Below are 27,622 nucleotides of genomic sequence, written 5' to 3' on the forward strand. Positions count from 1 at the left end.
TGTTCCAACATTTCTACGAAATCCAAACTGATCTTCCCCGAGGTCGGCTTCTACCAGTTTCTCCATTCGTCTGTAAAGAATTTGCGTTAGTATTTTGCAGCTGTGACTTATTAAACTGATAGTTCGGTAATTTTTACATCTGTCAACACCTGCTTTCTTTGGAATTGGAATTATTATATTCTTCTTGAAGTCTGTGGGTATTTCACCTGTCTCATACATCTTGCTCACCAGATGGTAGAGTTTTGTCAGGACTAGCTCTCCCAAGGCCATCAGTAGTTCTAATGGAATGTTGTCTACTCCCGGGGCCTTGTTTCGACTCAGGTCTTTCAGTGCTCTGTCAAACTCTTCACGCAGTATCTTATCTCCCATTTCATCTTCATATACATCCTCTTCCATTTCCATAATATTGTCCTCAAGTACATCGCCCTTGTATAGACCCTCTATATACTCCTTCCACCTTTCTGCTTTCCTTTCTTTGCTTAGAACTGGGTTTCCATCTGAGCTCTTGATATTCATACAAGTCGTTCTCTTATCTCCAAAGGTCTCTTTAATTTTCCTGTAGGCAGTATCTATCTTACCCCTAGTTAGATAAGCCTCTACATCCTTACATTTGTCCTCTAGCCATCCCTGCTTAGCCATTTTGCACTTCCTGTCGATCTCATTTTTGAGACGTTTGTATTCCTTTTTGCCTGCTTCATTTACTGCATTTTTATATTTTCTCCTTTTATCAATTAAATTCAGTATTTCTTTTGTTACCCAAGGATTTCTACTAGCCCTCGTCTTTTTACCTACTTGATCCTCTGCTGCCTTCATTACTTCATCCCTCAGAGCTACCCATTCTTCTTCTACTGTATTTCTTTCCCCCATTCCTGTCAATTGTTCCCTTATGCTCTCCCTGAAACTCTCTACAACCTTTGGTTCTTTCAGTTTATCCAGGTCCCATCTCCTTAAATTCCCGCCTTTTTGCAGTTTCTTCAGTTTCAATCTGCAGTTCATAACCAATAGATTGTGGTCAGAATCCACATCTTCCCCTGGAAATGTCTTACAATTTAAAACCTGGTTCCTAAATCTCTGTCTTACCATTATATAATCTATCTGATACCTTTTAGTATCTCCAGGATGCTTCCAGGTATACAGCCTCCTTTCATGATTCTTGAACCAAGTGTTGGCTATGATTAAGTTATGCTCTGTGCAAAATTCTACAAGGTGGCTTCCTCTTTCATTTCTTCCCCCCAATCCATATTCACCTACTATGTTTCCTTCTCTCCCTTTTCCTACTGACGAATTCCAGTCACCCATGACTATTAAATTTTCGTCTCCCTTCGCTACCTGAATAATTTCTTTATCTCGTCATACATTTCATCAATTTCTTCATCATCTGCAGAGCTAGTTGGCATATAAACTTGTACTACTGTAGTAGGCATGGGCTTTGTGTCTATCTTGGCCACAATAATGCGTTCACTATGCTGTTTGTAGTAGCTAACCCGCACTCCTATTTTTTTATTCATTATTAAACCTACTCCTGCATTACCCCTATTTGATTTTGTATTTATAACCCTGTAATCACCTGACCAAAAGTCTTGTTCCTCCTGCCACCGAACTTCACTAATTCCCACTATATCTAACTTTAACCTATCCATTTCCCTTTTTAAATTTTCTAACCTACCTGCCCGATTAAGTGATCTGACATTCCACGCTCCGATCCGTAGAATGCCAGTTTTCTTTCTCCTGATAACGACGTCCTCTTGAGTAGTCCCCGCCCGGAGATCCGAATGGGGGACTATTTTACCTCCGGAATATTTTACCCAAGAGGACGCCATCATCATTTAATCATACAGTAAAGCTGCATGTCCTCGGGAAAAATTACGGCTGTAGTTTCCCCTTGCTTTCAGCCGTTCGCAGTACCAGCACAGCAAGGCCATTTTGGTTAATGTTACAAGGCCAGATCAGTCAATCATCCAGACTACTGCCCCTGCAACTACTGAAAAGGCTGCTGCCCCTCTTCAGGAACCACATGTTCGTCTGGCCTCTCAACAGATACCCCTCCGTTGTGGTTGCACCTACGGTACGGCCATCTGTATCGCTGAGGCACGCAAGCCTCCCCACCAACGGCAAGGTCCATGGTTCATCTAGTTTTCATGAATTGTTGTCAGGTTGAAAACACATTATATTGACTAACGTGGTGATCTTGTGACTAAGGATGTAACTCGTAAATAAGCAAGAAAGACAAAGCTCGCGGTCTTTTATCGGTGAGCAGTCAGGTCGGTAAACGATAAAACTGGAAATTTGTGGTAAGTTCCTATGGGACCATTTTGCTGAGGTCATCGGTCCCTAGTCTTGCACACTACTTAATCTAACTTAAACTAACGTACGTTGAAGACAACACACACACCAATGCACGAGGGAGGACTCGAACCTCCGACGGGGGGAGCCGCGCGAACTGCGACATGACGCCAGAACGTGAGCCGGTAAACTGTCTTGAAGTACATACATCAAAAAACCTTTTGCATCACCCCGGTTCCCAGAACTCCTGAAGACAGACGTTGACTGTGAACATTGTATCAAAGACACAGTCCCTTTGACTTTTCAGAGATGTCACTAAACCCGGCCAAAGATGTAAACAACCATGTATGAGCAGCACCTAGTAGACGAAGGGGGTCTCACAGCCGATCAGTTCCAGTCATTCCACCAGGAAGGAGGTACACGACTCGGGCTGTCAGTAGTTCAACCATGCCTAGACGGTCAATACCGCGGTTCGATCGCGTCCGCATTGTTACTTCGTGCCAGGAAGGACTCTCAACAAGGGAAGTGTCCAGGCGTCTCGGAGTGAACCAAAGCGACGTTGTTCGGACATGGAGGAGATACAGAGAAACAGGAACTGTCGATGACATGCCTCGCTCAGGCCGCCCTAGGGCTACTATAGCAGTGGATGACCGCTACCTACGGATTATGGCTCGGAGAAACCCGGACAGCAACGCCACCATGTAGAATAATGCTTTTCGTGCTGCCAGAAGACTTCGTGTTACGTCTCAAACTGCGCGCAATAGGCTACATGATGTGCAACTTCACTCCCAACGTCCATGGCGATGTCCATCTCTCAACCACGACACCATGCAACGCGGTACAGATGGGCCCAACAACATTCCGAGTGGACCGCTCAGGATTGGCATCACGTTCTCGTCACCGATGAGTGTCGCATGTGCCTTAAACCAGACAATCGTCGGAGACGTGCTTGGAGGCAACCCGGTCAGGCTGAACGCCTTAGACACACTGTCCAGCGAGTGCAGCAAGGTGAAGGTTCCCTGCTGTTTTGGGGTGGCGTTATGAGGGGGCGCCGTACGCAGCTGGTGGTTGTGGAAGGCGCCGTCACGGCTGTACGATACGTGAATACCATCCTCCATCCGATAGTGCAACCATATCGGCAGCATATTGGCGAGGCATTCATCTTCATGGACAACAATTCGCTCGCCCATCGTGCACATCTTGAGAATGACTTCCTTCAGGATAACGACATCGCTCGACTAGACTGGCCAGCATGTTCTCCAGACATGAACGCTATCGAACATGCCCGGGATAGACTTCGTTGTTTATGGATGACGTCACTCTCTAACCACCCTGAAGGATGTACGCCGAATCACCGGTGAGGAGTGGGACAACCTCGACCAACAGTGCCTTGATGGAGTTGTGGATAGTATGCCACGACGAATACAGGCATGCATCAATGCAAGAGGACGTGCTACTTGGTATGAGAGGTACCGGTGTGTACAGTACTCTGGACCACCACCTCTGAAGGTCTGGCTGTATGGTGGTACAACATGCAATGTGAGGTTTTCGTGAGCAATAAAAAGGGCGGAAATGATGTTTATGTTGATTTCTATTCCAATTTTCTGTAGAGGTTCCGGAACTCTCGGAACCGAGGTCATGCAGTGTGCATTATGTGGCCAGAGAGGCACTTGGGTTTAAGCGTCTTATTTCAGTCTTAGAACGTTTTCGGAAACCTAAATGGTGTTGGAATCCCGAATTTCAGTGAGAGAATATTTTAAACCAGACGAAGTTTGTTGCTTGTTAAACACACGTAGGCAGCTGTGAACTGTGACAAATTTGCTGCACTGTTTATATTCGTTAGTGGAATAAACTTGAGCGTGCTTTAGGTACGATAACAGTGTAAATGGACATTAGATTTTCCAGTTAATGTTGACGAGATTTTACTTTGTTTAACTTTGAGATTTGGGCTTTAGGTTTTCTTGATAATGTTGCATGGATCCAAGCACTTATTCCACACTTGCTGCTGTCTTTGATGCTCTGTTTGCGCTGGGAATCTATATTTTCCTTGCTATTATGACTCACTGTTGTGTTACGTTATCAACGTGGAATAAACTTCCGCATATATTTTTTATGCTTATTTAAGTAAACACGATATGATCCCACAGAATTATTTCACATTACATACCATTTTCAGGTAGTGAAGGGAGACGAAAATTTAATAGCAATGGGTGACTGGAATTCGACAGTAGGAAAAGGGAGAGAAGGAAACATTGTAGGTGAATATGGATTGGGGCTAAGAAATGAAAGAGGAAGCCGTCTGGTAGAATTTTGCAGAGAGCATAACTTAATCATAGCTAACACTTGGTTCAAGTATCATAAAAGAAGGTTCTACAAATGGAAAAATCCTGGAGATACTAAAAGGTATCAGATAGATTATATAATGGTAAGACAGAGATTTAGGAACCAGGTTTTAAATTGTAGGACATTTCCAGGGGCAGATGTGGACTCTGACCACAATCTATTGGTTATGAACTGTAGATTAAAACTGAAGGAATTGCAAAAAAGGTGGGAAGTTAAGCAGATGGGACCTGGATAAACTGACTAAACCAGAGGTTGTACAGAGTTTCAGGGACAGCATAATGGAACAATTGACAGGAATGGGGGAAAGAAATACAGTAGAAGAAGAATGGGTAGCTCTGAGGGATGAAGTAGTGAAGGCAGCAGAGGATGAAGTAGGTAAAAAGACGTGGGCTAGTAGAAATCCTTGGGTAACAGAAGAAATATTGAATTTAATTAATGAAAGAAGAAAATATAAAAATGCAGTAAATGAAGCAGGCAAAAAAGAATACAAACGTCTCAAAAATGAGATCGACAGGAAGTGCAAAATGGCTAAGCAGGCATGGCTAGAGGACAAATGTAAGGCTGTAGAGGCTTATCTCACATACAGCCTACAGGAAAATTAAAGAGACCTTTGGAGAAAAGAGAGCCACTTGTATGAATATCAAGAGCTCAGATGGAAACCCAGTTCTAAGCAAAGAGGGGAAAGCAGAAAGGTGGAAGGAGTATATAAAGGGTCTATACAAGGGCGATGTGCTTGAGGACAATATTATGGAAATGGAAGAGGATGTAGATGAAGATGAAATGGGAGATATGATACTGCGTGAAGAGTTTGACAGAGCACTGAAAGACCTGAGTCGAAACAAAGCCCCAAGGAGTAGACAACATTCCATTAGAACTACTGACGGCCTTGGGAGAGCCAGTCCTGACAAAACTCTACCATCTGGTGAGCAAGGTGTACGAGACAGGCGAAATACCTTCAGACTTCAAGAAGAATATAATAATTCCAATCCCAAAGAAAGCAGGTGTTGACAGATGTAAAAATTACCGAACTATCAGTTTAATAAGTCACAGCTGCAAAATACAAACGCGAATTATTTACAGACGAATGGAAAAACTGGTAGAAGCCGACCTCGGGGAAGATCAGTTTGCATTCCGTAGAAATGTTGGAACGCGTGAGGCAATACTGAACTTACGACTTATTTTAGAAGAAAGATTAAAGAAAGGCAAACCTACGTTTCTGGCATTTGTAGACTTAGAGAAAGCTTTTGACAATGTTGACTGGAATACTCTCTTTCAAATTCTAAAGGTGGCAGGGGTAAAATACAGGGAGCGAAAGGCTATTTACAATTTGTACAAAAACCAGATGGCAGTTATAAGAGTCGAGGGGCATGAAAGGGAAGCAGTGGTTGGGAAGGGAGTGATACAGGGTTGTAGCCTCTCCCCGATGTTATTCAATCTGTATATTGAGCAAGCAGTAAAGGAAACAAAAGAAAAATTTGGAGTAGTTATTAAAATCCAGGAAGAAGAAATAAAAACTTTGAGGCTTGCCGATGACTGTAATTCTGTCAGAGACAGCAAAGGACTTGGAAGAGCAGTTGAACGGAATGGACAGTGTCTTGAAAGCAGGATATAAGATGAACATCAACAAAAGCAAAACGAGGATAATGGAATGTAGTCGAATTAGGCCGGGTGATGCTGAGGGAATTAGATTAAGAAATGAGACACTTAAAGTAGTAAAGGAATTTTGCTATTTGGGGAGCAAAATAACTGATGATGGTGGAAGTACAGAGGATATAAAATGTAGATTGGCAATGGCAAGGAAAGCGTTTCTGAAGAAGAGAAATTTGTTAACACCGAGTATAAATTCAAGTGTCAGGAAGTCATTTCTGAAAGTATTTGTATGGAGTGTAGCCATATATGGAAGTGAAACGTGGACAATAAATAGTTTGGACAAGAAGAGAATAGAAGCTTTCGAAATGTGGTGCTACAGAAGAATGTTGAAGATTAGGTGGGTAGATCACGTAACTAATGAGGAGGTATTGAACAGAATTGGAGAGAAGAGAAATTGGTGGCGCAACTTGACTATAAGAAGGGATCGGTTGGTAGGGCATATTCTGAGGCATCAAGGGATCACCAATTTAGTATTGGAGGGCAGCGTGGAGGGTAAAAATCGTAGAGGGAGACCAAGAGATGAATACATCAGATTCAGAAGATGTTAGTTGCGGTAGGTACTGGGAGATGAAGGAGTTTGCACAACATAGATTAGCATGGAGAGTTGCATCAAACCAGTCTCAGGACTGAAGACCACAACAACAACAGCAACATCATTTGTAAGGACAGAAGCTGAAGTAATGAATTGTGCAGAGGCTGGAAAATGAACGGAGCTCTCCTGCTTACTAGGAAGATATGTTATCCACTCCACCACTCTGGCATTCTAAGTAACACAACTACCCTACTCCAACGCCCAACCTTACACAAACTACACACGTCAGTCTATCTTCATGTGCTTGTTAAGGAGGACATTTCAGTAAAGCAGTTCGTGCAAGCATGTTAGCCAGAATGGTGTGGTAGGGTGAGTAAGACATGTGCTTAATAAGCAGGAGTACTGGGATCAAGTCTCGCCGTTCGCACGCTGTTTTAATTCTTTACTTCAACCTCTACCCTTGTCGAAGATAAAGCTGAGACTCATTATGTCTCTAGGAAAACGTAATACAATCAGATCAATAGGGCTGTCATTCAGTTTTCACTATTCATTTACCTACTTATTTTCTTGTTCTCTAATTTCAATCCTTACGAATGGACTCCATGGTTGATCTTTACTTCCCTTACGGGCCAGAAAGCATCCGTGGATGACAAACCCCTTTTGATTAATCGAGCCATACCGCAATTTAAGACCGTGCACTTGCCCTCAGTTTGTTTCGTTGTAACTGATTGATCTCGACTGGGGATTAGTAATATTCTGCGTGCGATCAGTAGCACAGAAATAGGATTGTCTTGTCCAGTATAAACTGTTGTTCGCATAGCCAGCAGTAACGTTGAACTAAAATATCGGTTGATTTGCTTCGAAAGGTATGACTTCAGACGACGATGTTGTGTCTGTTTATACTTCTGATACAGAAAATATCTGGGCGCGACCGGCTTTACCGTTATGGTCTTCTGCCTGTCATCATGGTCGCACAAAGATGTTCGTTTGGCATCGACACAACGTCAGAAAAATCAGGAGAGAGAGAGGAGAAGGTTCGCGCCGTAGCTAGCTGAAAGCCAGGCCCAGAAAGTGTCCAGTCTCCACCTGACACTCCAACAACCATCGCCTGATCTCTCTCCCATACGGCCTATTGCCTGTGCGAAAGTGGTGCATAGTGGCTTGTTCGCCAGCATGTTTCAGGAGAACAAAAAACTTTTGCTGAGAGGACAATCCTACTCGACAGGTAGGCCGCAGTGGATTGTACTCGGACATTTCTAACGAAAATTTAAATGTAAAACCTTTACTAATACCAATTGAAATTTTTACTACACCTCCAGACTGGGTGGGTAACCTGGACATCTCAACCTGGTGAAACAGACTTCCTGAAGCAGTATATGGGACGCATCGTTTTACAAGAATTGAGAAATTCGAGGGAGTGTTGAAAAGTAATGCCTCCGAATTTTATGTGTTAATACTCTCAAACATTTCTAAATAAAACAAACGTTATTAACATTCTATATCTTTAAACTTCATGTGTACATATTTGTAGCCCTTCGCAGCTAGAATGCTCCAAATAATAGCATGTAACATAGTGGTGTGTAACCTAACTATCTCGATGTATGAGAGCCGCGCGGAGTAGCCGCGGTGTTTGAGGCGCTATGTCACGGATTGCGCGGCCCATCTGGAAGTCTCGAGTCCTCATTCGGGCATGGGTTTGTGTGCCGTTCTTAGCATAAGTTAGTTTACATAGTGTGTAAGTCTAGGGACCGATGACTTCAGCAGTTTGGCCCTTTAGGAATTCTCAAACATTTGAACAGTTTTTTGATGTATGAGAAGCAGGGTACTCTAATTGAGTTCCGAATTCGAAGAGTTCGTCCACATATGGAGCATCCTCTCCTTCAGCATGCCAGAACACACACGAGTGGTGTGACATCTGCAACAATCCGACGCGTTCGGTTCACTGTCATCGATCAGCCTCTGTACAGTCCCGACTTGGCCACAACCGTGTATCATCTGTTTTCAGAACTTAAAGAACACCTTGATGGATTTCACTTTGTTCTGGACGACCTTGCACTCGTGGTCTAGGGAAAATGGCTTTGATTCGTAACCAAAACGTCTTCGGTCGTGCGTTCGAATCCCCCCACTGCTTAAATTTTGATTAATGATCAGCATTGGGGGCCGAAGACTTCCGGCATAAGAAGTCACCTTCATTCTGCCAACGGCCTTGTGAAAGGAGGAGGAGGAGCGCATAGAGGTTCAGGGCACTCTCTTGTCCTAGGGGTGGGGAATTGCCCCTAAAGCAATGATCAACGACATGAGGATGCAGAAGGCAATGGAAACCACTGCATTAAAGACACGTAACGTGTATCCACACCACATTTGGCCTGTAATTGAAGAAGTGTCATGATGATCTCTCCATTGGCAAAAGATTCCGGAATAGTCCCCCATTCGGATCTCTGGGAAGGCACTGCCAAGGGGGAGGTTACCATGAGAAAAAGATTGAATAATCAACGAAAGGATAACGTTCTGCGAGTCGGGGTGTGGAGTGTCACAAGTTTGAACGTGATAGGAAAACTAGAAAATCTGGAAAGGGAAATGCAAAGGCTCAATCGGGATATAGCAGTTGTCAGTGAAGTGAAGTGGAGAAAAGACAAGGATTTCTGGTCAGATGAGTTTAGGGTAATATCAACAGCAGCAGAAAATAGTATAACGGGAGTAGGATTCGTTATGAATAGGAAGGTAGGGCAGAGAGTGTGTTACAGGTGTACTTGGAAAAAGCCGGGTGATGCGGGAAGATTTCAGTTAGATTACATCATGGTCAGACAGAGATTCCGAAATCAGACACCGGATTGTAAGGCGTACCCAGGAGGATATATAGACTCAGATCACAATAGAGTAATGATGAAGAATAGGCTGAAGTTTAAGACATTAGTCAGGAAGGATCAAGACACAAAGAAGTGGGGTACGGAAGTACTAAGGAATGACAAGATATGGTTGAAGTTATCTAAGTCTATAGATACAGCAATAAGGAATAGCTAAGTTGGCAGTACAGTTGAAGGGGAATGGACATCTGTAAAAGAGCCATAACAGAAGTTGGGAAGGAAAACATAGGTACAAAGAAGGTAATTGCGAAGAAATCACGGGTAACAGATGAAAAACTTCAGTTGATCGATGAAAGGAGGATGTACAAAAATGTCTCGGGAAACTCAGGAATACAGAAATACAAGTCTCTGAGGAATGAAATAAATAGGAAGTGCAGGGATGCTAAGACGAAATGGCTGCAGGAAAAATGTGAAGACATTGAAAAAGAAATGATTGACATAAGGACAGACTCAGCTTACAGGAAAGTCAAAACAACCTTCGGTGACATTAAAAGCAAGGGTGATAACATTAAGATTGCAACTGGAATTCCACTGTTAAATGCAGAGGAGATAGCGGATTGGTGGAAAGAACGCATTGAAAGCCTCTATGAGGGGGAATATTTGTCTAATGTGATAGAAGAAGAAACAGGAGTAGATTTAGAAGAGATAGGGGATCCAGTATTAGAATCAGAATTTAAAAGAGCTTTTGAGGACTTAAGATCAAATAAGGCAGAAGGGATAGATAACATTCCATCAGAATTTCTAAAATCATTGGGGGAAGTGGCAACAAAACGACTATGCACGTTGTTGTGTAGAATGTATGAGTCTGGCGACATATCATCTGACTTTTGGAAAGTTATCACCCACACAATTCCGAAGACGGCAGGAGCTGACAAGTGCGAGAATTATCGCACGATCAGCTTAACAGCTCATGCATCCAAGTTGCTTACAAGAATAATATACAGAAGAATGGAAAAGAGAACTGAGGTGAGAATAAATATATAGACATGAAGATTAAAAATGTAGAATGTTAATAACATTTGCTGTATTTAAAGAATTTTATGAGTTTCCACATAAAAAATTTTGAGGTATTATTTTTCAATGCACCCTTGTATATAATTATTTGGTCTCAGTTATTTTATGATGGGGTTTTAAGTTCTACTTGGTGATAATTATATTGCAACAGTGTGGTAGTACAATCTCGTACTGCGGAATTTATCAGGTAACAATAGAACGCCATTGCCATCATTGAGCAGTGGCGGATACAGAAAAACCTCAAGAAATGGGCACTAAAAATATCTTGAGCTACCTTTAATTTTACCGTAATAAAAAATAATCAAGGCACATGCAAAGCTTAAGAAAGTTTTATTTAAACTGATTATACACATATACAAAACAATGCCATCTTATGACATAAAAAAGTTACAATCGTGGTTCTCTTCCTTAAATGATGAATTCTATGCTCCTATTCTTCCTGGCAAATTGGTTAATTACATCGTCAGCCGGCCGTAGTGGTCGAGCGGTTCTAGGCGCTTCAGTCTGGAGCCGCGCGACCGCTACGGTCGCAGGTTCGAATCCTACCTCGAGCATGGATGTGTGTGATGCCCTTAGGTTAGTTAAGTTTAAGTAGGTCTAAGTTCTAGGGGACTGATGACCTCAGATGTTAAGTCCCATAGTGCTCAGACCCATTTGAACCATTTGAATTACATCGTCAATAGGGCAGTCTACTTCAGGGCGAGTGTTCAACAGAGCTAAGCCATTAAATCGATCCTCCTTCATTGTCGACCTCAGCCACGTCTTTGTACGCCGCAATGCTAAAAAACTTCTTTCTACTTGTACAGCGTGTGCAAAGTAGGGTAGTCAGAGCTAAGACAATCAGATAATGCTTGCATAACAGAATCAAGATCATCTTGTGGTGCAGATCTTCTTGTTGTGTCCGTGATTGCTACGAATATGGGATGAGAAGTTCCGCCTTATGGAAGACACCAAAAAAGAAATGGTGTCTTGCATAAGGCGAAACTTCTCATCCCAGAATCAAGATAATTAAGGGCGTTTATGCTCGTTTGCTTGTATTGAAGAATCTTTCCCATCAGTCTCTTTTCAATCACAAAGAGTGATTCTTCTTCAGAGAACGGTAATTCAGTTAAGCACTGATTCAATTTATGTGCCAGATCATTACCATCATGTTTTATTAGTTGTCAGGGCAAAAGTGTGTTGGCATGTCAGTCGTAACATGGTCCAATGGCTCAATGTTGGAATAAAAACAGATTTTTTTCCAATATGTCATAGCATCATCATTATGTCTTCTGGTAAACCTTGCGGGATGTAAGGTCGTGGTCCATGAAACTCTTCAGCTCCTGACGTTTCGTCCAGTGCTTCGCTGGACATCTTCAGAGGGGTGTTTCTCCTCCGGTAAGTCTTGCCGACTGCGGCAGGACTTACCGGAGGAGAAACACCCCTCTGAAGATGTCCAGCGAAGCACTGGACGAAACGTCAGGAGCTGAAGAGTTTCATGGACCACGACCTTACATCCCGCAAGGTTTACCAGAAGATATTTCATCCGGTCGTGAAAGCCTTCATACTATCATCATTATGATTGCAGTTTTATGAGCAAAGTGGCTATCACCATTAGCTCTCATGCCGTCGCACACCCTGATCGTCGAATCTAATTTTGCTTTTGCCACCGCGACGTCCAAGCTAGGGTGTTGTAAGATTTTGCTGACTGGATATGTTATTCTCATAACGTCACTCAGTGTAAACTTAGTGATAATAAACTCGCAATTAGAGAGAGCTCGAAGGAGAATATTGGCTTTTCGGGTTGCTGTTCTATCCCTCCCACTGTATTTCTTTAAGAACTTTGCAAACTGTTCAGAGATCAGCTGCAAATTGAATAACAGCACCCTGTCGCTCGACCCATCTCATTTGACAATGTGACTGCGGCGAGTGTTTTAGGTGACTTCAATGTTGCGAACCGCTTGCTAGACGCTGTAAAGAACGATACTACTACTTCGACAGTACCCAAGTGAGTTTCTCGCACTTGTAACTTAGCAACTGCGAGAGACAGCGAGGTTGAGCTGATAACTTCGACTCGGTGCTACTAGCGTTCTTTTTCTTAGTAGCCACAGCTCCTCTCAATTCTGACATATTAACCGAGCAACCATCACAACCTATACCCACACAGTTCACCAACGACAGAGGACGGTTTTCCATTCTCCTTAGAATCGTAGTACCCAATACTTCATCAGTAACGCTACTCTCTTCATCTTGACTCTCTTGAGGTTCATCGTCAATGTTTCCACTACAATCATTGTCTTTATCGATGTCAACGAAACCCAAAAATCTTTCGTGTACTTTGCCGTCACCATCAACATATCTTGCAGTTAAACTGAGTTGGGCGATGTGCGCTATGTCCGTAGTCTCATCGAAGATTATGCTGTAATTACGAGAATCTTTGATTTCCTCCAGTATTCTCGATAACATGACTGTTTCACAGCATGAAATAAGTTTGTTACGCGTTGTTTTACTTATGTAAGTGGCGTTCGCTTTAGTGGTCTCAAGGTGACGTTTTAGTTGCAAGTCTCCAGCGTCAATTCTAAATCTTAGAACAACTCTGAAGTTTCCCTCGTTACTCACTATAATTTCATGCTCATTTTCGTCTTCTAATAGACTCCCATCATCTCAAAGCCCCCGCAGAGGAATATTTTGCTTTGCATGAAATATGATTGTTTTTATTACAGGTACAAGACGGTCTCTGTTTTCCCTAAAGCTTTCCATTCCCTGTCTTGACAACTGATTTATGACCTCAAGTTCGCGGTTGTCTCGTGTCGCAAAAATAATCTTGCATCTGTTGAAGCTTCAACGTGGTACTTGATCTGAGAGTGGGTCTCAGGGTAACCATCTTTACCAGTACGTTTGGCAGACTTTATTAGTGGTTCAGTCACAAGTTTCTTGGCGGTAATGGATTTCATTCCTCCAACCATTTTATTATTCACAAAAATTGAACAGTTAATGCAAAGAAGTTCTTTTTAGCTTGTGAGAACACCAGCGATGGATACTGTTCAAAGTGATTATCGTGCACTTGTCTGCGTTCAACCCGCCCCTTCTTGTTGTGATCGGAAGCAGGAAAGATATAACCTTTTTCAGCTTTCCTTGTAGCTGTGAGAAGCTTGTGTTTAATATTATCGCTAAGATTTCCTGTCAGTAATATATCCAAATAACTGCCAGTATCCATGGGATTAAAGGGATCAGTCGATGAACTTTGTTTTGGAGGTTTAGACGAAGTGCTGGGTTCTGCCCGTACATCTGGTGGTGTTTTTGTGGCTGAATGGTGACCGGAATCTTCAGTCGTTTCTACTTTTCTTTTTCTTATTACTTAACGATCCATTTTATTATACTGTTACGACATAGGTAAATTAGATTCCAATTATTCTCGAAAAAACACTTCATTCGCACATTCGCACTGAAAAATGCAACACTAGTACACATAGCACTAAAATATCGCTAGGCACAACACTGACTGAAGTCCGTGGTAATAGCCAATAATTGCAGTTGTTCACTTTTTATCACTTTCGGGTTATCGCGACGATTGTAGCTTTCAAACTCATTACGTGGCAGCGACTCTGCTTCCCTTCTATGTGACTCGGTTGTTTCGAGAACATTCGCTGCCAGAATGTTCGCTTACAGGCTTTTACGGAATGTGAACAAATACCTATTATGAAAGCGACAAGCCAATATGTACCTTACGACGTATAATATAAGGGCGAGTTTCCAATAATGACGTCATCTGCCGATTTATGTGTGTGGAACTTTTATTGCCGATTCCGTTCCTTTATAGTGCATTCGATATAGGACCTATATAGTAACAAGACACGTAACGTGTATCCACAGGACATGTGGCCTGTAATTGAAGAAGTGTCATGATGATCTCTCCATTGGCAAAAGATTCCGGAATAGTCCCCCATTCGGATCTCCGGGAGGGGACTGCCAAGGGGGAGGTTACCATGAGAAAAAGATTGAATAATCAACGAAAGGATAACGTTCTACGAGACGGAGCGTGGAATGTCAGAAGCTTGAATGTGGTAGGGAAACTAGAAAATCTGAAAAGGGAAATGCAAAGGCTCAATCTAGATATAGTAAGGGTCAGTGAAGTGAAGGAAGACAGGGATTTCTGGTCAGATGAGTATTGGGTAATATCAACAGCAGCAGAAAATGGTATAACAGGTGTAGGATTCGTTATGAATAGGAGGGTAGGGCAGAGGGTGTGTTACTGTGAAAAGTTCAGAGACCAGGTTGTACTAATCAGAATCGACAGCAGACCGACACAGACAACGATAGTTCAGGTATACATGCCGACGTCGCAAGCTGAAGATGAACAGAAAGAGAAAGTGTATGAGGATATTGAAAGGGTAGTGCAGTATGTAAAGGGGGACGAAAATCTAATAGTCATGGGCGACTGGAATGCAGTTGTAGGGGAAGGAGTAGAAGAAAATGTTACAGGAGAATATGGGCTTGGGACAAGGAATGAAAGAGGAGAAAGACTAATTGAGTTCTGTAACAAGTTTCAGCTAGTAATAGCGAATACCCTGTTCAAGAATCACAAGAGGAGGAGGTATACTTGGAAAAGGCCGGGAGATACGGGAAGATTTCAATTAGATTACATTATGGTCAGACAGAGATTCCGAAATCAGATACTGGATTGTAAGGCGTACCCAGGAGCAGATATAGACAGATCACAATATAGTAGTGATGAAAGAGTAGGCTGAAGTTCAAGACATTAGTCAAGAAGAATCAATACGCTAAGAAGTGGGATACGGAAGTACTAAGGAATGACGAGATACGTTTGAAGTTCTCTAACGCTATAGATACAGCAATAAGGAATAGCGCAGCAGGCAGTACAGTTGAAGAGGAATGGACATCTCTAAAAAGGGTCGTCACAGAAGTTGGGAAGGACAACATAGGTACAAAGAAGGTAGCTGTGAAGAAACCATGGGTAACAGAAGAAATACTTCAGTTGATTGATGAAACGAGGAAGTTCAAACATGTTCTGGGAAACTCAAGAATACAGAAATACAAGTCGCTGAGGAATGAAATAAATAGGAAGTGCAGGAAAGCTAAGACGAAATGGCTGCAGGAAAAATGTGAAGACATCGAAAAAGATATGATTGTCGGAAGGACAGACTCAGCATACAGGAAAGTCAAAACAACCTTTGGTGACATTAAAAGCAACGGTGGTAACGTTAAGAGTGCAAAGGGAATTCCACTGTTAAATGCTGAGGAGAGAGCAGATAGGTGGAAAGAATACATTGAAAGCCTCTATGAGGGTGAAGATTTGTCTGATGTGATAGAAGAAGAAACAGGAGTCGATTTAGAAGAGATAGGGGATCCAGTATTAGAATCGGAATTTAAAAGAGCTTTGGAGGACTTACGGTCAAATAAGGCAGAAGGGATAGATAACATTCCATCAGAATTTCTAAAATCATTGGGGGACGTGGCAACAAAACGACTATTCACGTTGGTGTGTAGAATATATGAGTCTCGCGATATACCATCTGACTTTCGGAAAAGCATCATCCACACAATTCCGAAGACGGCAAGAGCTGACAAGTGCGAGAATTATCGCACAATCAGCTTAACAGCTCATGCATCGAAGCTGCTTACAAGAATAATATACAGAAGAATGGAAAAGAAAATTGAGAATGCGTTAAGTGACGATCAGTTTGGCTTTAGGAAAAGTAAAGGGACGAGAGAGGCAATTCTGACGTTACGGCTAATAATGGAAGCAAGGCTAAAGAAAAATCAAGACACTTCCATAGGATTTGTCGACCTGGAAAAAGCGTTCGACAATATAAAATGGTGCAAGCTGTTCGAGATTCTGAAAAAGGTAGGGGTAAGCTATAGGGAGAAACGGGTCATATACAATATGTACAACAACCAAGAGGGAATAATAAGAGTGGACGATCAAGAACGAAGTGCTCGTATTAAGAAGGGTGTAAGACAAGGCTGTAGCCTTTCGCCCCTACTCTTCAATCTCTACATCGAGGAAGCAATGATGGAAATAAAAGAAAGGTTCAGGAGTGGAATTAAAATACAAGGTGAAAGGATATCAATGATACGATTCGCTGATGACATTGCTATCCTGAGTGAAAGTGAAGAAGAATTAAATGATCTGCTGAACGGAATGAACAGTCTAATGAGTACACAGCATGGTTTGAGAGTAAATCGGAGAAAAACGAAGGTAACGAGATGTAGTAGAAATGAGAACAGCGAGAAACTTAACATCAGGATTGATGGTCACGAAGTCAATGAAATTAAGGAATTCTGCTACCTAGGCAGTAAAATAACCAATGACGGACGGAGCAAGGAGGACATCAAAAGCAGACTCGCTATGGCAAAAAAGGCATTTCTGGTCAAGAGAAGTCTACTAATATCAAATACCGGCCTTAATTTGTGGAAGAAATTTCTGAGGATGTACGTCTGGAGTACAGCATTGTATGGTAGTGAAACATGGACTGTGGGAAAACCGGAACAGAAGAGAATCTAAGCATTTGAGATGTGGTGCTGTAGACGAATGTTGAAAATTAGGTGGACACATAAGGTAAGGAATGAGGAGGTTCTACGCAGAATGGGAGAGGAAAGGAATATGCAGAAAACACTGATAAGGAGAAGGGACAGGATGATAGGACATGTGCTAAGACATGAGGGAATGACTTCCATGGTACTAGAGGGAGCTGTAGAGGGCAAAAACTGTAGAGGAAGACAGAGATTGGAATACGTCAAGCAAATAATTGAGGACGTTGGTTGCAAGTGCTACTCTGAGATGAAGAGGTTAGCACAGGAAAGGAATTCGTGGCGGGCCGCATCAAATCAAACCAGTCAGTAGACTGATGACCAAAAAAAAAAAAAAAAATTAAAAAAAAATAGTAACAATGCGTTTCTAGGAATCTTCTCGAAGGTCACTATTACTAGAGATATACGCATCAATAGTAATACGAGTTAGGCATGTTAATGAGAAATTACTATGAATTACTATTATTAATACTTCACAATCAACTGATCACTCTCACTCTTGACTAATATTCACACTTGTTACAACTAGGATTTTTTACTTATTCATTCTTCAGTCTTAATATGTCTGCTTCTGAATGTAAACTAGCTTAGTATTCAGCGAGTAGTCCGTTTTTATAGCGCTACGTATCTAAGGTTCTCTGTGCAAGAAAAAGTAGAATATTCCCGACTTTTCTCGAACAAATGCCAGACAGAATAAATATCGACATCACTAGAATGGCCGCGACTTATCTCGTAGGTATGTGTCAGCTACCTATGTGCCAGACAGAAACGTATAAAATACGATGACGCGGATGCGCGTGCTACATAGGAAAATACAACTACTCGATAACTCGATTCAGTCGAGTCAACTGACAAAAGAAACGAACGAATAGCGTGCGGACTGACTGGCGGTGGTGGCGTGGGTGGCAAGGCGTGGGTGGCAATGCGAGTGGCCCCGTAAGGGGTTTCGCGGGTGGGGGGTGGGGAGGGCCCCCCGCGCGCCCCCCATATGTATCCGCCACTGCCTTTGAAGCTACGTTTATCTGTTGATAGCCTTCTTTAGACATTTATTTTCTCCAGAACTCGTTGTAACTAAGTAATATGACAGTATTATACAAGGAAGGACCCCCTCAGAAGATCGTGTTTGTAGTATAGAACATCAAATGATCGGTCGTACCCTGGGCAACGTTAGGAGGAATCCTAGAGGCATATCTTACCGCCACCAGAACCAAGACGAAAGTCAGGATCAATCTCAATCAGAACGGCATTTCTCAAAGTCAGCACTCATAATAATATCAATTAATACGGAAGGTATATCACTGAATAAAGAAGTTTTATTGTTCAACATCTGCAGTTGTACAGCTTGTAAATTTTGCTGATACAAGAGATGCACAGAAAACCACCAGACTGGACGCCAAGAATGACTGAAATGATCTTATGACTGAAAGGCTACATACAAAACATGATAGTGCTGTGTTTGTCAAATGTGGCCTAAACGTCCTGTTAACAGGTTTAACCTCAGAAAACGGTATAGTGATCCTGACTGTTGAGATCTGGTCATGAACGATGACATCGCTATATAAACCACCCAATACTGAGTTCAAGTTCATGGGAGTCGCTAATTTTCAATACAGTCAATGAAGCTGGGCGCGGCTGGCTCCAGTTGCCCTAGCACCGATTGAGGTTGCCAGGAGACTGATAAGAGAGGACAAGGTCTTGAAAAATGGGCTGAACAGTTGTGGACGATCCTAATACATCATCCAAAGCTGCCATCCTCCTTCAACAGTGGGAGATGGTGTCATCAGTATAGTCGAGATAACATCTTTGTTAGTGAACACATTGTCCAGTAGGTAAAGAGAAAGTGTTGAGTCCTTCCCACACACTCAGCACCGACCAATTATCTGCACTGTTGGAACAATGGTGAAGCCAGAAAGTGTCTTGTTCAAAAGACGATCTAATTTTAAGCGCGGTCAGTGGGAAAAGTTCTGCCTATAGCTCGATAAAGAAATCGTAAGGCTTGAGCCAAACCCAAGGATGTATGACAGGTTTGTCGTATTAGAATAATCTCTCATAGATGTATTTCCAGGTCTGCACAACATCTTACATCCCTAGACTTGCTGACCATTCAAGATCTCTCCAGCGGAAATACGAATATCTGTCTGAAACCGACTTATTCTCCGAAATGACAGTTTAGACAGGAGAGAAACTGTTGCATGAGCAGCTAGAAGAGAGAAATGGTGTGGTATAGTGTCACGATTAGACAGGAAACTGAACAGCAGTAAAGCGTGGAAGGTGCTGAAGAAAGTTAACAGTTATCGAGCAAGAACTCCTCCAAGCCTGTTTAATGTAGTTCCTTATCAAATTGCACATAAATTTTTCTAAAACGGGAGAACTAAGGGAAGAACTGTGGACAGTATGTTTCAATGAAATACTGACGAGAGAGGTTACATTGGTACGCCTTTCACTATGGATGGCCTGGCAATAACCTTCCAATCTATGAAGAATAACGATGCTGCAGGCTTAGGTGACCTAAGACCAGAGCAAATGAAAGTGTTTGTCCCAGAAACAAAACAATTCATCTTAAAATTTGATGAACAACTGCATTTCAAATTTACAGAACCCTAACGCTTGGCGAGAAGCCAAAGTCATAGCACTGCAACAGTTGTAGCTGGAAAAGAACGAACGGATCCTAACCATTTCCTACCAGCATCTCTTCTTTGCCAAATGTATAAAGTGTTGGAAAGGCTTATCCTCAATTGCATCTTGCAACTTATTGATAAAAACTTTGTAAATGAGCTGCCAGGTTTCCGTCCAGGAAAGTCATGCTGTCGTCAAATCCTCTGACTCAGTGCATAGAAGACGGATACGAAAGAAGACAAGTTGCAGGAGTGGCATTCGTAGATCTGTTAGTAGCGTACGACACCATCAACCACACGAAGTTGATTACTAAGACAGATTCAGTCACAAAAGATTACCGTGAACACAGCTCCTTCAGTGTTTGCTGCAAACTCGACACCGTAAGAAGAGCCGATGGAAAACCTTGAAGAATAGTTTCCCCTAGGATAGTGTACTGGCACCCCTACTGTACAACTTCTACATCAGGGGTGGGTTATCAAACTTTTTATGTACCATTCACTTTTGTAGCTGTTGGTAGTAGTAAACTTTTCTTACCGCCCACCAGCTCCACACAAATGGTGATTTGTAGGTTAGGGAAGTAACTTTGCTTTATAAAAATTATAAAACAGATTTACAGAAAGTTAAAGCGCGTAATAGTCACCAAATACTTACTGTCAACTATTTTTGAAAACCTAATTAAAATGTTTTTAAAACCGCTCCTGCCTACCGTCCGCCATGGAAGCTGGAACTAACACTATTGGGCGGTAGGGACCAGATTGACTGCCACTGATCTACGCTAACGACCAACCAATCAACCCTGGAACAGAAACATTTATTTATGCAGATGACACAGCAACTGCAACTCAAGGCAAAACCATTGAGGAAGTGGAGATGTAGCTGACTATGACGAAAAAGACACAGGTTTGCCTCTTTCATCTGACAAAACAGATAGTCAGAAGGAAGTTAAATATTACCTGGAGAGGATAACAACTATGTCGCTACAATACTCCAAAATACCTGGGAGTAAAGTTGTAGTCTCATATTCGAAGATCATTGTCAAGAAACGAATCTAAAAGTATCTCCCATAGCAACAACATACATAAACTTACTGGCACCATCTGGGGCTCACTGCCAATATATTGTGTTCCGCACATCGGCCCCGGCAATACGCCACTCCGTAGCAGAGTACGCAGCACATGCCCAGACAGGTGGATACGGCGTTGGCAGACTGGACGCATTGCGATCGGCTGCCTACGACCATTTCCTACCATTAAAATTTATCAGATTATCAGGAAGCGTCGTAAATGAAGAGGAGTTTTGTGAGTGAGGTGACCTGCAGCACCCACAACATCTCCTGATCTGCAGAAACCTGGCACCACGGGAGACCTGTATGCAATAAGACCATTAAGACAGTGGAATTCTGGTACTTACAACCCATTTAATATAAAATCAGTAATATCTCGTAGAATTTCGTTATTACTCTCATTTTTATTATGTTATATTATTTTATTGTATTTTTGTTTATTGTGTTGTATTTTTATTAGTTTGTATTGTCAAAGTCCAGAACACGTAAAAATAAATAGTAAGTAGTGACAGTATTGAGATATTTTAGGATAATAAAAGTCTTTTACACATGCTCATATTTAAGTGGGGTTCTCAGGAACTGCACCTCCACGAACGTTTGCAGACTATATTTAAAGAATTTCTTCAAGCGTCTGCTAATTTTATTTCTTCACTGTTTCTATGTACTCTGAAGGATTTGAAAGAAATTGTAACCATCAATGTTATTCCTTGTATATCTTCTCAGTGTCCACAGAAAATCTAATCTTATCATAGCCTTCACATGGCCGGTAACATGTATCTGTTACCCATGTATTCAGCTTCTAATCCTTTGCAAAGAAGTGTAATATGGCACTTGTCTTACTACCAGCTTGAAACACGGCGTCATTTTATTGTAAAATCCTTTCGAATGTTACTTCTAGGAGACAAGCCTACACCCAACTTACTGTCATTGATTGAAATACATATTTAGCATTTGGTGAAACATAATGCTTACATTTAGATTTGTCCATGTTGTCTTGCATGGAATCTATTAATGTCTGTGACTGCCTCAAAATAAATTTATAAAGGAAGACTTTTTCAGCTTCAGTCACTTGTATTTTTAATTATTTATTTGCACGATACGTTTGTACAATTTGCTGCCAACATCAGATGCCTAACTGTAATTTGAAAATCGGTTAATATATTCCACTGACATGGGAAAGAGTTATGTTCTTTCTTTCTTTCTTTTTTCCGTTCACCAGTGGAGAAATATTATCTTAGTGACCAGCATTCTGTGCGTAGCAATATTGTTAACATTTGTAGCCATTCTTCCCCGGCTACTACTTCAGTTACGTTTATCATTTAGATTATAACAATTCTGTATTTTTAACTGAACTTTTATTGTGTTATTAGCCAAACACGTTTCACATAGTCATACTAGGCATTATCAGTAGACAGTTTCTGTATGGACACATGAAGAGAATAGAAAAATGAAAGTAAGTGATAAATAACAACAACATATTTATAAATGATTAGGTGAGTCAGAAGTGCTTACAGGAAACACTTCCTATCTTCTGACAAAAAATATATAAATAAACAACTGTTTTGTTACAGACCACTTATGGTGCCTATATGAATAGGTGAAACGTGTAAGTTTAGAAACTAAATAAACATTCAGTTGCAAAGACGGATTTTTTTATCAACATGATAAACGTAAAGTTGTTTCTAGTATTATGTAAGTAATCTCAAACATAATTTTACTTACATGTAATAGGATATATTTATCTGTCACACAGATCACAAGAACAGACACCTCACCATTCATCCACTATTTCTCACAAAGTTGTTTACAATACATAGCACTTCATTTCTAAAGCGAGTGCGAAAGAGCAGCCGGCGTCCTCTCTTTAAAACTTCGTGTTGTAACGTTCCCTTAGAAAAATTAATGAATTACTCTGCTGATAAACCTCTTACATTATTTGATTTTCAAACAGCTGAGTAGAACTGAACGTACTCAGACATTTCGCTCTTTACCTATTCTGATCAACACTAAACTGACACACAATATTTTTAGCGCAACGCAATCTGACTTTCAATAATCCCTACAAATAATGGCCCTGACTAACATTAACCTATACCTTTCACAAATCACTTACCTCACAAAAATCTTCGTTACTCGAACTACTGCAATACAGCGAGCGCCACTACTGCCAGCTAAGTAAAAGGTTCTAACTACTGAAGTGACTAACTACTGATAGGCATAGTTAGCAAATGAATGATTTTGATAAAGGACAAACAATGTATTTACCTTAATAGTGTTCAAAAGTCATAATATATACAGCAGTTCATGATATCCAGTCTTACAAATTTACTGTCTCCGATGGACACACGTCCAGATCATCCGCTCTCAAAACTCCGCCATTTCTCTCCCCACATCCACCACTGCTGGCGTCTCACCTCCAACTGCGCAACGCTACGTGCTGTTAACAGCCAACTCCCCAACACTACAATAGCCAACAACAATGCAAACCAGCCACAGACCGCACACAGCACAGCCAGTGATTTTCATACAGAGCGTACATGGCGTTACCAATAAAAAAACCAAACAGCCTACTTACAGTGTCTTCAATATAAAAAGCGATTGGTAAATTCTCCCCCATTTCTACTATCGTCCCATGTAATGTGCCACTGACATCACATTAAACTGACTTACAGTATTGTTGTGGATAAGAGCAAGAGAGCTGCCTTGGAAGTCTTAGGCAAGTAAAAAGGGCGTTAATTTGGCCACTTAGGCGGAGGGATACACTACAGTTCCAACAGCCTATTGCCGAGGGGCCCGACACAATGCTCCTCTGCAGCCATCGGCACTCCTTACCTCTTTTTACCAAATGTAGAGGCTGCTCGCCGTTGGATTAGCCAGGGAAGAATCGGGAGCAGTTGTTTCAGGTCATTTTCTCTTCTGTTGTACTGGAGACGTATGGTCGGTGGCTCAAAAGAAAGTTCGAAAGGCGAATCTATAATGCCATCATCACCCCGTTCTTCTCGCTCAGTTTTGTTCAGTTTTTCACAATCCTTGTTGAATTACGTCGTCGTTCGTGATCAATTTCCACTGTCGGCGGCTAGTTGCAGTAAGGCAACGTGATGTAAATAATTTGCTTCGTGTTTTTGTGTGTGTGTGTGTATATGATCACGCAGTTTCCTTTGTACCGTTTCATTCAATTTCAAGTCACTCTTTTGCAGACAGCTCGGTGCAATATTGAACACGGATCTAGTACTCCGTAATAAATTACTGTTTTCAGTGAGAAATATGTCTTATTATTGCACTCATTTCCGGAGTTATCTAATACCTTGTAAGACACAGTCACTGTGAGGAAAACAATTATAGGGCACGCACTTCTCCTGTAGGTAGACTAACAAGTCGGCATTGCTCGTGTCTAGCTTGGGTGTGAACTAACTTGACTTGCACAGCACCTTCACCAGCTGCCACCACTCACATAATCGACTCCTCCTCCTCCTCCACCACCAACGTAACACTGCAAGTAAAGTAACTAGAGGCAAAAATTCTTAAACTGCTGCACAAATACAAACACTATCAGCACAGACATTTTTTCTACAGGTATATTTGCATCATGACACATATTATACAGCGTGATTCTCAAGATTTATTTTTCTCCATCATTTAGTATTTATTTCATTTGTTTTATTGTCATTTATTGTGAAAACAGGCCAGTATCTTTAATATCTTGGAGAAGCACCAAGGAAGGATGAAACAGGCATTCAACAATGGAGAAATTTTAACGAAATTTACATTGTTAGTTTCTAACGTATTTTTTTCCTGCTCTGTGGTATTTTTTTATAATTAAGACTTATACTTCTCTGTAGCTGAAAAAATTTCCATTCTCCAGACATACTGTGTTCCATAATTCAATGTGTGATTCTAGTCTCGCTATACGATTTGTTAATTTTAACCACTCACGAGTTTTTTTCTACTTGAAAAACTGATAGGTACAAAGAAACATTAACATTTATCTTTTGAATCTGCAGCTCTTGTCTTTGTTTCCGTGACTGCAGTTAAATTATAGCATATACGTTCCGCATTTTTCCAAACACGCTGTTTTTTCTTTTTAGCCAAACATGTTTCAGCACCTCCGTGCCAAAAAAAAATGGCTCTGAGCACTATGGGACTCAACTTCTGAGGTCATTAGTCCCCTAGAACTTAGAACTACTTAAACCTAACTAACCTAAGGACATCACACACATCCATGCCCGAGGCAGGATTCGAACCTGCGACCGTAGCGGTCTCGAGGTTCCAGACTGCAGCGCCAGAACCGCACGGCCACTTCGGCCGGCACCTCCGTGCCATCATCATTGGATTTTTGTTTATTGGATTGTAACTGGTCTCACAAAGTGAGGTCTAAAGAAAGTTTTTGTTCGTTTTGCTTCTTAACGTGATTTTGCGATGTATGATTTTGCAGGACCAACTGTATGGTATCCTGCATTGATAGCTTGTCATCTGCAAACCAAACGATGTAAATGTGAATTTCATCGGCGAGTTAACGCCTCCCTTGATTTTTAAAAACAATGATTTTGGTGTGTCCAAATGTTTTGCGTGTACATTTGTTTGTACTCATATTTTGTTGTGACTGATCCTTCTTCTTTTGCGTTCTAAGGACACTGTACACACAAATTAACGTACTTACTGTGTTTGTGTGTGTGTGTGTGTGTGTGTGTGTGTGTGTGTGTGTGTGAAGGCAATAGCAGAAGACAAATAAGTTTTAAATGAAAACACTACACTCTGTAAAGGAATATTATTTAACACATTAAAGGAACTTTACAGAAAAGGCAACACAAACAGTTAAAGGAGCTTACACACACACACACACACACACACACACACACACACACACACACACACACACACACATACACGCAGAAAGACAGAGAGAAAGTAAACAAAACTCAAATTCGGCGCCAATTCTCTCGGGATCAAACGAACGCCTCCATAGTTAGGAAACACAACATAGTGCTCACTGCGTTTTGCTAAGTAAAAAGTTGTTTATAAAAAAGAAATTACACAAAGTACGTTAATATGTGTGTACAGAACGCAGAAGAAGAAGGATCAGTCACAACTAAAGGCGAGTAGTAACAAATATATACGCAAAACATTTTAACACGCCAAAATCACAGTTTTTAAAAATCAATGGAGGTGTTAACTCGCCGATGAAATTCATCTTTACATAGTTTGGTTCACAGATGACAAGCCATCGGTGCAGGACACTATACAGTTGGTCCTGCAAAACCATGTAAAGTAAAATCAAGGTAAGAAGCAAAGCGAACAAAAACTTTCTTTAGGCCTCATTTTGTTAAACCAGTTACAACCTAAAATATGTTTTACAATTTTCAGTAAACAAAAACCCACTGATGATGGCACAGAGGTGCTGAAACATGTTTGGGTAAAAAGAAAAAAAACAGCATGTTTGATAAAAGGCGCAACATTAATATTTTGACAGAGTATTCAACAATGCCACTTCAGGACCATGCGAACTTAAAACTCAAATCACAAAAACTTCTAAGTAGATTTTATACGCTAATTATTGTCATGCGAAACTCCGTGTCGTATGAGTTTGTATATCTCACAAGCAGTATTACGGTCCTTATTTCAAAAGTTGGCTTCCACCTTACTGATAAGTATGACCCTTAAGTTAAGTAATAATTTGGTAGAAGAAATTACAGATGGAGAACTAGAAACAGCATTGCGATGAACGCTAAGATTTATTGTACGCATCTCCATTGGTTTCTCCAGAGCTCCCTGTTGTACCTGCTGATAAACGAGTTGACTCCGACGTGTGGTAAACTGAAGATTGGTGGGAAGGTGTCCTACGCGAGCCAGGAGCCGTGGATATTCGTGGGTACCGTGCGGCAGAACATCCTGTTCGGACAGCCGTACGACAGGAAGAAGTACAAGCGGGTGGTGGAGGTGTGCGCCCTGTCCAAGGACTTCGAGCTGCTGCCGTTCGGAGACCAGACGCTGGTGGGAGAGAAGGGCATCACGCTCAGTGGCGGGCAGAGGGCCAGGGTCAACCTCGCCAGGTACGTGTAATAGTTTCCGGGGTGCGAGTGTGGTTTTCCGCGGTGACATTGTTGGAAAAATGTGGCGTCGGTGCTCTGTGGCAGTACTCCTAAGAACACTGTTCCTGGAATATAAAAAATTCCTTGTGATTGAGGTAACAATCAGTTTGGTCGGTCCGTAAGTACGATTTCAGAACGCCCCACAGAGCACCGACGTCAAATTAAATATGGAGATTTTCACAAATCTGGTGTTGCCGAACAGCCTCACTTGTATACAGCGTGATTCAGGTGCCCATACCGATATCGTTTCATGCAACCCGCGAAGTTATAATTGACCTTCAAAAACCACGCTGAGATTAGCATAGTCTCTCGATCGCTATGCGCAAACTGTTAGTGCTACAGAAAAAAAGGTACATGATCTTTTTATAGAAAATTTAATATAGCTAAATTTTGTACTGTGATACGTTTTCGCCTGAGGCCGCATTTTTCGAGTTATTCAAAGAAAACGTACAAAGATGACCTTCAAACGCACCCCCACTCCCACACTCATCCCTCAACGATCAGAATTTCTATCATACTGTTTATGGAACTTCTTCCTTCCACCGAACAAAAATGTGCGACTACTCTAATTATTCCCCGCGTTTGATTTCGTTTGGTCTTTACTGACTTGTCTTATTACGCTAATGGCTTAGGAGGCTTA

At 41.5% G+C, this 27,622-nt stretch overlaps 1 protein-coding gene across 1 annotated transcript in view; it reads left to right on the top strand.

The window, feature by feature from the left end:
• LOC124590915 (ATP-binding cassette sub-family C member 4-like) overlaps positions 1-27,622 on the top strand; it is a 386,521-nt gene that overhangs the window by 157,331 nt on the left and 201,568 nt on the right. The window contains exon 12 of the mRNA XM_047131684.1: positions 26,657-26,943. Coding sequence (XP_046987640.1) covers positions 26,657-26,943 — 287 coding nt within the window. The remainder of the gene's footprint in view (positions 1-26,656; positions 26,944-27,622) is intronic.

This window comes from Schistocerca americana, chromosome 2 (assembly GCF_021461395.2).
Source record: "Schistocerca americana isolate TAMUIC-IGC-003095 chromosome 2, iqSchAmer2.1, whole genome shotgun sequence".
NCBI lineage: Eukaryota > Metazoa > Arthropoda > Insecta > Orthoptera > Acrididae > Schistocerca > Schistocerca americana.